Source organism: Sesamum indicum, linkage group LG14 (assembly GCF_000512975.1).
Source record: "Sesamum indicum cultivar Zhongzhi No. 13 linkage group LG14, S_indicum_v1.0, whole genome shotgun sequence".
In the NCBI taxonomy this organism is placed as follows: Eukaryota; Viridiplantae; Streptophyta; class Magnoliopsida; order Lamiales; family Pedaliaceae; genus Sesamum; species Sesamum indicum.
In genome coordinates, this window is record NC_026158.1 from 1,301,000 (window position 1) to 1,314,546 (window position 13,547).

General features: G+C 34.3%; 2 protein-coding genes, 1 non-coding gene and 1 pseudogene across 3 annotated transcripts; 1 reads left to right on the forward strand and 3 right to left on the reverse strand.

Moving 5' to 3' along the window:
* Positions 405-1,304, reverse strand: LOC105176768 (fatty acid desaturase 4, chloroplastic-like). The gene has a single exon (XM_011099672.2). It carries the CDS (start codon positions 1,198-1,200, stop codon positions 430-432), a length of 771 nt encoding a protein of 256 aa, XP_011097974.1. The 5' UTR covers positions 1,201-1,304; the 3' UTR covers positions 405-429.
* On the reverse strand, positions 6,104-7,145 carry LOC105176702 (annotated as a pseudogene).
* LOC105176703 (vacuolar protein sorting-associated protein 22 homolog 1) lies at positions 8,386-11,699 on the reverse strand. The gene is made up of 7 exons (XM_011099594.2): positions 11,540-11,699; positions 11,333-11,443; positions 10,423-10,558; positions 10,056-10,210; positions 9,326-9,433; positions 8,780-8,869; positions 8,386-8,691 (listed from the first exon to the last, which is right to left on the reverse strand). The coding sequence occupies exons 1-7, from the start codon at positions 11,588-11,590 to the stop codon at positions 8,587-8,589; spliced, it is 756 nt and encodes a 251-aa protein (XP_011097896.1). The 5' UTR covers positions 11,591-11,699; the 3' UTR covers positions 8,386-8,586.
* Positions 11,727-11,798, forward strand: TRNAM-CAU. The gene has a single exon. It is a non-coding gene; the product is annotated as a tRNA-Met (tRNA).

The following is a 13,547-nucleotide window of genomic DNA, read 5'->3' on the forward strand; positions in this document are numbered from 1 at the left end:
TAGCATAGGTTAGAAATTTTCAAGGACATGACATTGATGTTCTCTCGTAATTTAGTATATTTTTCAAAAGTCACTCTTATATATATATATATATATATAAATAGATATGTGTCCCACTATTTACTATTTTTATCTTTATTCATCCTTTTAATAATATGATTAGAATTAATTTAGAAAATATAAAAGTCTTATAATACAAATAATCAATTTATTTATATTATATATTTAAAAATACGAACATACAAAAATATTTATCAAATATGCATGGAATTAATTAATATGAATATTGGTCATTAATTAATTCACTACAATTTGATTACATTTATATATAATATGAATATATTATGAAAAATATATCACATTCTCATGAAATAAATTAAAGCATTAGTAATTAATTATATATATATATTTAACTTTAAATCACTTAAATTAATTATGATAATTAATCCCTCCCTCCTGCAGCTTCCGGTCAGAGATAGGCTCGCTCCACGACCGCGGCCGGACGCCGAACACCCGGAACACCGCCACCTCCGCCGCCACGAAGAACTTGGACTTGTCCAGAAACCTGTTCCAAACTCCGCTCACGATGCAGTAATTGCTGTTGTAAGGGGGCCGGTGGTGCGCCGCGTGCTGAGCCCTACCCACAATGATTCCGGCGCCTTGAATCGCCGCTACCAGCGGGGGGAGCTTCCCTTTTGGGGTGTGAGCCCATGCATGAAACTGCTGGCTGAACATTATGCAACCGGCGAAGACGCCAGCAAACCCTAGCAAAGCCGGGTCAGCGGAAACGACGTTTACCGGGGAGAAAACGACCGTCACGGCGGCCGACGGGATGTAGAGATTGTTAGCTAGCTGTCTGCGAGTTATCGCCGACGGATGCTGGTGGTGGCTTAGGAACGCCTCGATTTGGGACCCGAAAACCGGAGTTTCAGCTCCGCCGTAATTGTCGATGGCCCAGTGGTAGATCCCGGTGACTAAGTCCGCCGCCACGTACGCTATCAAGGCGGCGAACACGGGCTCCATCCATGGCCGCGCACCACCGACAGTAAGTAGTAGACATTTGAGCAGGGAAATCAGCACGGTGGCGCAGCCGCCGGCAAAGCATGCACGGTGAGGCCAGGTGGAGATTTGCCAGCTTTCGTATTGTGATGGGTGATTTTGGGGTGAGTTTTGGTGTTGAAGCTCTCTCAGTGCAGCCATACAGATTTATTTTCTTGCTTTAAAATGATAATTATATTTTAATTCTTGAATTTCAAGGAAGAAAGAGAAAGGGAGAGAAAAGCACACAAGTTTTGAAGGTTGGAGAAGCTAGAAATGGATGAGACCTATTTATTATTCTTGTAAGTAAGATACCAGCCCGACAATTTTAGTTCTGTACGAATTTATTTTAATTTTATTTTATAATTTTGATAATTTTAGTTCTGTATCAATTTAATTGGGTGTACTTTTTTTCCAGTCATTTTAGCAAAATATGCAAAAACATTTAAATTATCGGACGAAATAATACAAAAAAAATCGTATAGAATTAAGATTGTTATCCCAATTTTGTTCTTTTTGCACGTACTTATAACTTATTCATGCATTCTACTTGTTATACAATTGACGTATAATTTGAGAAAACTGCAGTACAGTTACTTACGAACGCGATAAACTTATTCGATGAAGCAGTTACTTACGAACGCGACAGACTTATTCGATGAAGTGAAATCTAATTTTAAAAAGGAAAAAAGACTTCCTATTACGATTCATTTTATGTTATTATTTAATATCCATTACATATATATAAATTATGTTTTAAATGTTGTGATAATTTAAATTAAATTAAAAGATTCGAAGTGATGAGTAGAAATCGTGAATATCTAACCAAAAAATTCGAGAGGAAATATAAAAATTGGAATAAAATAATAACAAAGGCGTGGCTGTGTTGGATGGAAGAAGTGCGTATTAATTCATCACAATAAATAAATTGATCAGAATGTCTTGACTATTCACAGAAATGGTGATTACATATATACTTGATAAAATTATATTTTTAATCTTATAAATAGAAGTTTAATATTTTTAAATTTTTTATTTTATATAATTTTTAAAATTATTCTAAAATATAAGACAAAAGAAACCCGACATATTTAGACCCGTAAATTTCATAAAGCAAAGAATTAAATGTATCGAGTTTTCTCAATTTTAGGATCATTTTGAAAATTCAGTAAAGCATGAGAAATTAAATGTATCGAGTTTTTTTAATTTTGGGACCATTTGAAAATTTCATTTTTAAACCCCCTATCGTATGAGATTAAAAACGTAACAATTACATCAATCTCAATAAAAATGATCAGTACATCGATTCGATCATTAGAATAAATTAACATAGAATTAGTTAAATGTACTGATCTGGTAGAACTCAAATCCATGATCTCAAACTTGTTATTGCAGCGTAAGCGGAATGCTTTTGAATAAAATACAAAATTAAAATTATGATTGTTTAGTGCATTTTTGTTGCTTTGTTTAGAATGTGGTCATATATACATATATGTGTGTGTGTGTAATTTATGGAGGGCAGAGACAGTTGGTAATTAAATGGAAAATTAAATGGGTGGCCCTTTAGTGTCAACTGCCTCCTTCCATAACAACTTCAATTGCACATCTATTTACAGTAAAATAAGTAATCCCAATTCAATTCCTACCCTTCTCCCTCACTTGACTTTTTGTTGGAAATTATAATTTTTTTTTTGGTAAATTAATTATCACGAACTCATTTGATATTTGATATAATTACAAATATTCTCTTATTATTTGAGAAATTATGCCGAGAATACCACTGATAATAATGTTTGCTCGATAGCTGACTCAATTTGCTAGCATCAAGTAGGGTTTCATCCAAATTATGCATTCAATGATAAAAAATGCCCTTTTGGACTCTAAATTAAAATTTTATATATTTTTAATATATATATATATATGTTATAATAATATCCATCCAACATTAATTCTGTTTTTATGTCTTTTTCAAAAAATAAAATTTCACCAAATGTAAGTTGGCATTTTCATATCTTTACCGTCCAAAAATTATATAATTATGTCATATATCAGGGGTGCTTGTAATTTCTAAAACATGAGGGGAGATTTGTGATTGTATCAAATATCAGGGGAGGTTAATGTAATTTACACTATTTTTTAAAAAAATATTATTTAGATCTATTTCTTAATTTTAGAAGTGCATTTTAATTGAAATTACAGGGTAGAATTTTATATGTGTTTTTTAGTCAAAATTTGTTTATCCAATATGTGTGCGAGTGTGTAGTAATTAGGGTTTGTAGTGTAGTTAGGGGAACACATATAAGGGAGAAATTGCAATTTAATTAGTTTAGTGTTCTTTTTTCAATTTATTACCATTTGTTATTATTTTCTCATTTTGTATCCTATAACTCCAGAAATTTTTAATTTTAGTCCTCACATGCATTTTTCGTTCGATAATTAACAAAACCGTTAGCAGGTTGTTAAGGGAGCCCAAAAAGCATGAGGGTAAGTATCGATTTTTAAATAAAAGTTTTGGTATCATAACACTACTTTAAGGTCATGAGTTCAAACCCCACCATTATATGTAATGTTATTCTATTCTCGTAGTAGGTTTCATTCTCCTATAACAATAGTCGTTGATTAGGTATACATAATTATATGGTGTTGATGATTAGTTTATGATTATTATAATTGTCGATAGTTGTTAGATATAAGTATTTGATATTGATAAATGTAATCGATTTATTAAAAAAATAATAACTCATTGCTTTCACTCCAGAAGATGAAGTTCCTTTTGATTAGAAATTTCGTCCTGTGTTGATTTGACAATTCAGTCCACCAACTTATGGATTTTCTTGGATTGGGAATTTTTCTCGCCAGAGTTTCAAAACTCATTGGGCTTTTCCAAGTGTACATTATGTGAAAGCGTAAAATTGGGAATTTTGAAAATGGCAACGAATAATCCTCAATTCACAAGATTAATAAATTTATGGACTAAATTGCTAATCAATTTTTGATGAAAATAGAAAATAGTACTTATTATAAGTGATAATTCTTTTTACAAGTTGAGTTGTGACAAAAACATTATATGTGACTGTTACAATTGAAAATAAGTTCAACAAATACTAATGTATTATGATAACAACATCCTTAATTACAAAAACTTGCGAAAAAAAAACTTCGTAATAATATTGGTTTATAGTTAAAAATATGTCACAGCAGATTACGGGCATCATTGTGTATGAGTCCAAGTATAGTAAAATCCGTTCATTGACAAGTCTAATTGTAAAATTTAAAAACACAACGGATTGAGAAACAAATGACATTTTGAGATCTATTTAAAAGGGTCTATCGTATGACTAGATCCAATTTTAGTGATATCGAGATGTCAAAAGTTTGAAAATTTAAAATTTTACAGTTGTAATATCGAAATGTTAAAGTTTGAAATATAAATTTATAGTCTTATCTTAAACATTTAATTTTTCTTTTGAATTAAATTGTTGGACCATGCAAAATTGTATCTTTGAGATATGATGCAATTGAAGCAATTCTAAAAATTTGCAACGGAAGATGAAAAGATATATGAAAATCACAAGAGATCCATTGCAAAATATTTGCGACGGATTTTTTTTTGTAAGATCCAATTCTTTTTTTTTTTACATGCAACTGTTTAAAATGAAATAAAATAAGTTTGAGATAGAATTTTTTTTTTTGGGTAAATATAAATTTCATTAATAAAACAAGATCGTACAGTACAAAAGTGCTCAACTGGTGATTTCTCCTTCGACAGGCCAAGGGATACGCCATAATCTATATAACGCACATGAACTAACAGAACGAGATAAATTAACACTGATAATCCTCTGTCTAATATCTTCTACAATAATAGTGGCTATTATATTCAATGATCGCTCTGTATGCTCAAAGCGTCTCAAATTTCGTTCGCGCCAAATGTGGTAAATGCAAGCAGCCAGAAGTGTACGATAAGCCAAGTTAATCATATGTTTTCCTCTCCATTTCCTTGCAGCCCACTCAACGTCCCGTAACCACTCTCTATTAGGCCATTCAAACCGAACAATCCAACGGCAGATCATGCAAATACAGACTGATGTCATATTTACTTTGCGACGGAAAATGATCGTTGCAAAACTTACCTGCAATGACATATTTTCTACAACTGGTTCAGACAAAAGTCAATTTTTTAAATAATTTTTATTAACTTTTAGCATTCATGATTCGATAGTATTAATAATTTTTTTTAAAGAAATGGTTATTTAACCCCCAAAAAAAAGTTATTTAAAGGTATTTTGGTAAAAATACATAGTTACAACAAAAGTTATTTGTCTTGCATTTAGTAAATAGTATAGATTCAGACAATTTCCACCACGTCAATAAATTAATTAAACAAGGAAAAACAACAGAAGATGGGCTGAGATATTTTCATATAGTATTCAAAAACAACTCTTCGTTAGTTGTCAAATTAATTATAAAGTAAATGTGATACATGTATTATATAATTGATCATCTTTTTTAATCGTACATCAATTATATAAAAAGTATTTTGCACTCGCCATATGATTGGTTCAAATTCAATCGAATTAGATTCCAAACCAAAATTTTCCATCAGTAAAAAATAATTTTCCTCATACATTACATTTGTTTTGGGCCATCTTACAAACAGTCCAAGAACATATCTAATGTTGCAACTCGTTTTTACTTTTCACTTTTGTTTTGAAAATTTTAGAGATAGTGCCGAAGATATCACTCGAGATAGATATGAGAAAACATGGTTGGGAAAGAATAAAGGGCTAATAATTCTGCAGGCAATACCCGTTACTTGGGTTCGATTTTTTTTATTTCAAATTGTTTTACATCTCCCATCTTTTTTAACATATACGCACTACATGTATAAAGATGACTTTATCTATTTTATTTAAGAAAATATTATCTACACATAACAACTACATATTAAATGAAATAAAAAACACAATAGAATTTGAAATAAAAAATCCAATCCGAAACTCCCACATGATAAGCATTAACTGACTGCTTTATTTATATTCATTCAATCGCATAACATATAATTCTTTTTAATGTTGTAATAAAATTTGTGTTTATATGCGTTATTATATTATGTACATTCATTGATTATTCTCCGACCACCAATACTGAATTATTAATCAAGGTCAGGATGATTAATAAATCCTGGAGAGTTGGTCCCTTGGTTTTAGTCGGAGTTGGGCTCGCCCCACGACCGCGGCCAGACCCCGACCACCCGGAAAACCACCACCTCCAACGCCAAGAAGAACTTGAACTTGTCCAGAAACCTATTTAAAACTCCGCTGACAATACAGTAATTACTGTTGTAAGGAGGCCGGTGGTGCGCCGCGTGCTCAGCCCTTCCCAAGATGATTCCAGCGCCCTGAAGCGCCACCACCAGCGGCGGCAGCTTCCATTTTGGAGTGTGAGACCATGCGTGAAACTGCTGGCTGAACATCATGCAACTGGAGAAAACACCCATACACCCTAGCAGAAACGGGTCATTGCAAAACATGTTTATGGGAGAATGAACGGCGGTCACAGCAGCCGCCTGAATGTAAAGGTCCGCGAGCTGTCTCCGAGCCGCTGGTGATGGACTTGAAACTCCTCGATTTGCCACCCGAAAAAGGGAGTTACGGCGCTGCCATAATTGTCGATGGCCCAGTGGTAGACTCCGGAAGCCAATTCTGCCGCCGCATACCCGATCAAGGCAGCTAACATTTGGCAAAGCCATAGCCATGAACCACCGGCGGTGAGTAATAACAAGGACTTGAGCACGGAAATCAGCACGGAGGCGCAGCCACCGGCGAAGCATGCACGGTGAGCCCAGGTGGAGACTTGCTGGCTTTCTTGATCTTCGTGATCCAATGGCTTAATTATGGAAGCCATGTGGAAATCCATAATTTAGAAAATTAATTTTTATTTTAAAAATTCTTGAAGGGAAAAAGAGAAAGGTTTTGGGGTTGAACAAGAAATGGTTTACAGCTCTAATATATATAAGAAGAGTAAAGGTGATTTGGAGAAATTCTAGTTCAGACTTAATATTTGTCAAATGTGAATTAATTATAAGGCAAATTACAATATATTTATTGTGTGATTGATGTACAATTTAATAAAAGTGATCAATTATATATATTTATCATAGCATATTTAACGTGTGTTTTGCTCTAAAATTTTTGTTATTTTCATTTTATTAAATAAAGAGAAGAAAAATAAGATATTGAATAAGCGATCAAAAACAAAATGAAATTAACTTTTTCTTTTAAAAATATTACAACAGGGGTAGGAGGAGGTAACTGGGTTTGAACCACAATATCTCCCTTATTGAGAGGTGTGTTAAGCCAACGGTAATGTGATGGAAATCTAATTAAAATAAAAGATCTATTAAACTTAAACCTTTCTAGAAATATGAATTTTTTTTAAAAAAATTAAAATTACACTTAAACCCTCTCTAAAATTTCTTTATGTACACTTGACTCCCTTCCATTAGGATTTCGAATGGAAAATACTAACAAAAGAATAAAACATTATATAAATTTTCAATTTTATCCATCATTTAACATTTTCATGTATCTCTATAAAGGGATATATATATTATAATATATATATATATATATGTGGAGTAAAGCTAACATCTTCACATTTTTCCTCTTATAAGTACAAATTACATATGAACATTAAATGGGGGACAAAATTGAAAAATTATATAATTTTTTTTTCTAACATCAGTAATTTTTCGTTGAAATCCTAACGAAAGGAGATCAAATTTAAACATTGAATTTTAGGAGTGTAAATATAATTTTGAAACTTTTGAGAGAAAAAATGTAATTTTACATTTTCAAAAGAGTCTAAACGTAATTAATTCTAAAATAAATGAATTAATCATAATGTCACTTTGATTTAACTGCAAATAAAAAGTGTAATGGAATCCTTCATTATAGACAACTCTTCTTTAACTCTTTTTGAATTGTACAACAATATAGTAGTCATGTGATTAATTCGGTGAACCAAACCTACCTCGGGCTGTACTTTCCTATCTAACTGTTATCAATTAAATGACAAATTAATCAATTTGCAGTTTGAACTTTGAATCAACTACAAAAAAGTTTGCCCATTTTTGCTGCTCTGCTTAGAATGTGGCCGCCCATGTCCTAGCTACTTGATCTTTTTTGCTGAAATGGTACTTTCTGATAGTATCATAATTATTTCCTAACGTTAGGATGTATACTTAAAACTAGAGTTTGATTCAAGACTTGTCTAACCCATATGTTTGCGATGGGATGTCAATGACAATATTAAGACATAACAACATGCTTTTCACTAATAATATGAAAGAGGAAGCTTAATTCATTTACTAAATCAACATACAAAGAGTAACCTTGCTGATTATAAGGATAGTCGAAAGTAATATTTCCCGCAGACATTGCTGATAAAATCAAAACTGAAACGTGCAAATGTATTTTATGACAGTCGATTTCAAGACATCATATGTTTATGCACAATAACACAAGATATCGAGATGAAGAAACCTTAAGCAGCATCTGTTCCTGTGTATGAGGAGACGGACGATACGCAGGGAAACCAATACCGGCGCTTACCATCCTTGTGACCATCATCGATCATGGCAAGGCCTTCCTGTATTATCCAACAGAGGTATAGGAGCTCACTGTGCTTGCTCAAAATTCAAAGACTGTAAATAGAAGAGGTAGCAGCAATAACTTACTTCTAATAAAGTCTCAAGGGCATCTGTTGCACGTCCAGAAGACCAAGAGAGCCGTCTCTGAACTTCATCAACTGTCACAAAGCCTTGAACCTAGTAACAGTATATAGAATTCTTTTTAGAAAAAAAAGAACATCATATCATAAAATAAACAAGACTTATAAGCTAATCATATGAAGGTACATGCAATAATTATATAGCCATTCTAACAAGATGATATTACAAAAAATTACATCAAACCACTTGCGGCGGCAAAAGTTGAATACACATGCATTTGTGCCTGGACATTCTTGTGGTACAAATATATAGACCTTCTTTACCTTCTTCATGCATTTGTACATTTCAAAAATGCATTCGTATCCCACAAGAATGTCTGGACACACATCCATTTCCAGAAACATAAAGAAGGTAAAACACTGAAAATAGAATGTAGCCAAATTACTGCTTCAAGAAAGTAATCTGTACACTACAAAATAAATAAAAAAGAAAATTCATAAATTCAAGAATGTACATCTGCAGATAAATCATAAAATATAGATGAGGGGGAACCTGTGCAAGCTCTAATATTTCATTGTGGTCTTTGTTCAATTCCGTTGGAACAGATCTAACAAGCTTCTTTTTACCGATAGAAATCACCTCAAAACCATTACCAAGTACCTGGAAAGTTGGAAACCAAGTCAAAATTTCCAAAAACGTAAGCCTTAGTCAAAAGTAAGATATAAGAGAGTGACAAAGAGCAGGTATGTGTATGATAAACCTGGAGAGAGTTTGAGAAAAGAGTACAAGCACCGAAATCACATGGACAAAAATGTGACCCATGCGTGTGATAATACACAACCAAACTGACAACAAACAAATCTTGGTTAAGCTAACATCTAAACAATGAAATTCTAGGACTCTCTCCCCCAGGTCAAAGTTTGACATGATAGTCGTCCCTTTCCGAGATAGTGAAACAGTGATATTAAGACAATTAGATCACCAGTCAATATGTTACAGTTATTCGTGGAATCCTTTCAATAGAAGTTGAACACAGGTCCTACAGACTCATATCTTTGCAGAGTACAAGATGTAAGCATTGGTATTCCATTGGACGCGCCTAACTACATCTGGTTCGGTGGTTCCTGAGGATTTTAAAGATAACCTTGTTATTTCTAGCAAACTTGATATTTTCTCATCCATGTGTGTATTATACCACAACATCAGTGAACCTTGAAAGTCTAACAGCAACTTCTCAGGCATAGCAATAGCAATGATTTCAAAATCTGGACCATAATAATACCTTCAGCTTACTTATGGCGCGCAAACAATCATCCTGAGAGACAGCCTCACGAGCTCCCCTCCTCCTTTGCCCAAGCAGTTTACATAATTCTTCCAGGCTGATCAAACCTCCATTGTGAGGTCTAGTGGCTAAGCAAATATCAACAATTTGCACTCCTGTCTAGACAATTAGATCAGTTTTCTGATTAGAAGTAAAAAGATGAAACAGTGCCTCTGTATCAGAAGAAGCATAACTCAAACACAAAACAAGGGAGCACAAACAAATCCTTTCAAAAGGCGAAAGATGAGATAGTGACGGGCAACCAACAAACCAAACGTAGCAACCTATTACAAGAGAAACTAGCATAATCGAGAAGTCAGGTACCAACCAAGTTCGTAATAGAAGTCCCCAATGCCCAACAACTCAGCCCAAAAACCCTTGTTTGATGCCAGAGGATCCACTCCAACTTTGGCACACATCTCATGAAATTGCGATCGGAACGCTGGGTTCTTGCGGATGTCATTCTGCCCAAGCCACATGGAAGCACAAAACGTAATGTGAGAAACTAATGCTTATATGGTACGAGAAGCGGGAACTGGGGGAAACAAGTATATCCAAGGAAACTATGTTTGTCTTGAATGTAGTCATGAATGTCTTTGTAGTTGGTTACCATGAAAATAAGGCGCGGAGGGAGTTAAATTTTGCTTGCCTTATAAATTCACCATTTTCTTCTCTTTGAGCATGACACAAAGTTGACTTAAGGGTGCTTTTCTGATGCATATACTTCCTTTTTCCCCTGCGGTCTTGACAGAGACAAAACAGACAGGGAGCTGATAGGGAATTCCTAATACATCTTAGTTTCCTTCGCCATATATTATACTGCATAACCAACACCTGATGTATCCTAAACTTTAGCTGCCTCGCATATTTCCACTTTTCACCCCAACCAAACAAAATCTAACTAGAATATCTCTGTTCTAGTGCTGCAAAATATACTCAATCCAAAGCAAGACGAAGTATGCTTCCGTTTCACTCAATCCACAATTCCGTAACAAGCAACCACTTAACAACCAAAAATTGCTTCTTTTAAGAAGTTCATTCACTGACCAATTTCTAGACAAATTTCCCGGTAATGAATCTGTGAAAGTCCAGCTCGATTGAACTAAACACTAATTAATTCTTTAGTTAATGCAGGTAATGACATCTACATTACATAAAGGTAACAAAAATGCTGAGAAACACTAGCAACATAACTTTTAAGAAGAAAAATAGGAATCATTGTTTAAAAGAAAGAAGACCTTATGTTTGCGGGCGAAGTCTTCTAGCTGCGAACGAAAAGTAGCGAGCTGCTCTTTCATGAGATCGGTCCGTAATTTCGCCACATTTTCTCCGAGCAGCCGATATTGATCCTGTAATCCATCATAAAACACACTTAAGACAAGAGGCACAGAAACTGGACAAGCACATCAGAAATATATAAATAGCGAGAAAGAGAAAGGAAAAACCCTAGCAGCAGCGGCGTTCTGCAGACCTCCGATTCCAGGCCTTCGCCTCATTCCGATTCTTCAATTCTTCGGTTCAGTGGACCGATGAAAATGGAGTGGTGCTTCACGCTAAACTTCTCTTCCTTTTGGAACACGAGATGGTAAGTCGGAGGCGCATGAGATATTAAGGTATGAATAATATCAACAGATCAGAGTGGCGCAGCGGAAGCGTGGTGGGCCCATAACCCACAGGTCCCAGGATCGAAACCTGGCTCTGATAGATCTTGAGCAAGCTTCTCAAACCCCACTCATGTACTTTTTAATTAATCAGCCCACATAATGTTTTTTTTTTTCATTTAAAAGCGTTAATTACACTTAAATCCCATCTAAAAATATAAAAATTATATTTTTTTAAAAAAAATTAAAATTATATTTACACTTAATTCCCTTCCGTTATGATTTGAAGGGCAAAAGTTGATATTAGCAAAATAATTACATAAATTATCTCTAGTTTGACATTCTTGAGTAATGGATTTGTACTTATATGAAAATATTAAATGATGGTTAAAATTAAATTCTATAATTTTTTTTATTAACGTCGATATTTTTTATCTAAACCCTAACGAGAATGGGTTAAGTGTAAACGGAGAACTTTTTTAGGGGGTGTAAATGTAATTTTGGAACTTTTTTTTTTGGGGAAAAAGTGTAATTTTAATTTTAGAAATGAGTCTAAATCTAATTGACCTTTGAAATTCAAAAATAAAATAGAAAATAGCCACAATTAAAAAAAAAAAATCTTAATAACCCCCCAAAATCACATGATGGGTGCATCTCAATGAACCACATAACAACATTAATATGTTAATTTGTTTCTTTGTTTTCATTTTTGAATGGAATTTGCTCTATTTTTCACTATATGAAAATTTTAGGAAGTATATTTATGTTATTTACTTTTTAGCATAAATTCCCTTTATTTTTATTTTCAACACTTTCTAAGGCACATTAGCTTCATATAAAATACATGATCAAGTAATTACAAAATTATAAACACACTCTTTTTGAAACTGTAGTTGTAATTACAAGAATAGTTCCAAGATAAATTACATTCACACCCCTAATAGAGCGGACTTATATTTTTTGAAGGACAGAAGTTGTTTGTATAATTAAACTTAAACTTAGGCAATATCGATCTGATTCAACTTCAAGAAAATTATATACCAAACTGATATACATTAGTAAAAAAATATATAAAATTATAAGGGCAAAAGAGTAATTGGATATATAGGAGGCACACCATAAGTACATAAAACCTATCACACCATATGATTTCCAACACCCCTATAAATGCCAAAATCGTAATTTTTTAATGGAAGACTACTATTCATTGACAAGACCCCTCCTTCTTGATTATTACACATTTTGCGGAAACAATATTTCACCTGGTGTAAAAGTCCGTCGTGGTAAAATCCCGATTTATTCCTTAGCAAAAAAACCTCGACCACATCATTGGCGCCGTTGCCGGGGAAAAATTTCACCTCGACGTTGAGCATGCACACCAGGTCCCGAGCCCATGACGTACACGATCTAGACGCAATACGAGAAGCCCAAGCGAGCGGAATGGAACAGAACCCCCCTGTTGAACAGTCAGTTCCTCAGGAGGAAACCCCCCTAACACACCAGCAAACACCCCTCAATGGGGGACTCCCCTCGTCACATCAAAAATCTTCGGCCGTGCCCCCAACCGGAGTGCTCCCCTCGGAGGCTCCACCCCAAGAACCGATGATCCAGCTGACACAGGAGGCCTTGCTAGCCTTGATACGAGACGCGTCTACACGAGCTGCGGCTCAAGCCGTGGCCCAATTTGTGGCGCAACAACCAGTGAACCCGCCCCCTCCTTCCCCTCGTAGAAGTCGAGAACTATCATCGGCTCCCGAGGAGGAGGAGCAGAGGCGAGAGGAAGTAAATAGTCGGATTTCCAGACCCAAAGTTGCACAAACTCAAGATCGGAATCTCCATAATCGAGAATCTT

Bases quoted from the DNA above. Each gene is read 5' to 3' on its own strand.
- LOC105176768 (XM_011099672.2), bottom strand. From the start codon at position 1,200: ATGGCTGCACTGAGAGAGCTTCAACACCAAAACTCACCCCAAAATCAC.
- LOC105176703 (XM_011099594.2), bottom strand. From the start codon at position 11,590: ATGAGGCGAAGGCCTGGAATCGGAGGTCTGCAGAACGCCGCTGCTGCT. The intron at 11,444-11,539 runs GTTTTTCCTTTC...GATGGATTACAG, and splicing joins AGAACGCCGCTGCTGCTAGG to GATCAATATCGGCTGCTCGG. The intron at 10,211-10,422 runs GTTGGTACCTGA...TTGTCTAGACAG, and splicing joins GGACTTCTATTACGAACTTG to GAGTGCAAATTGTTGATATT.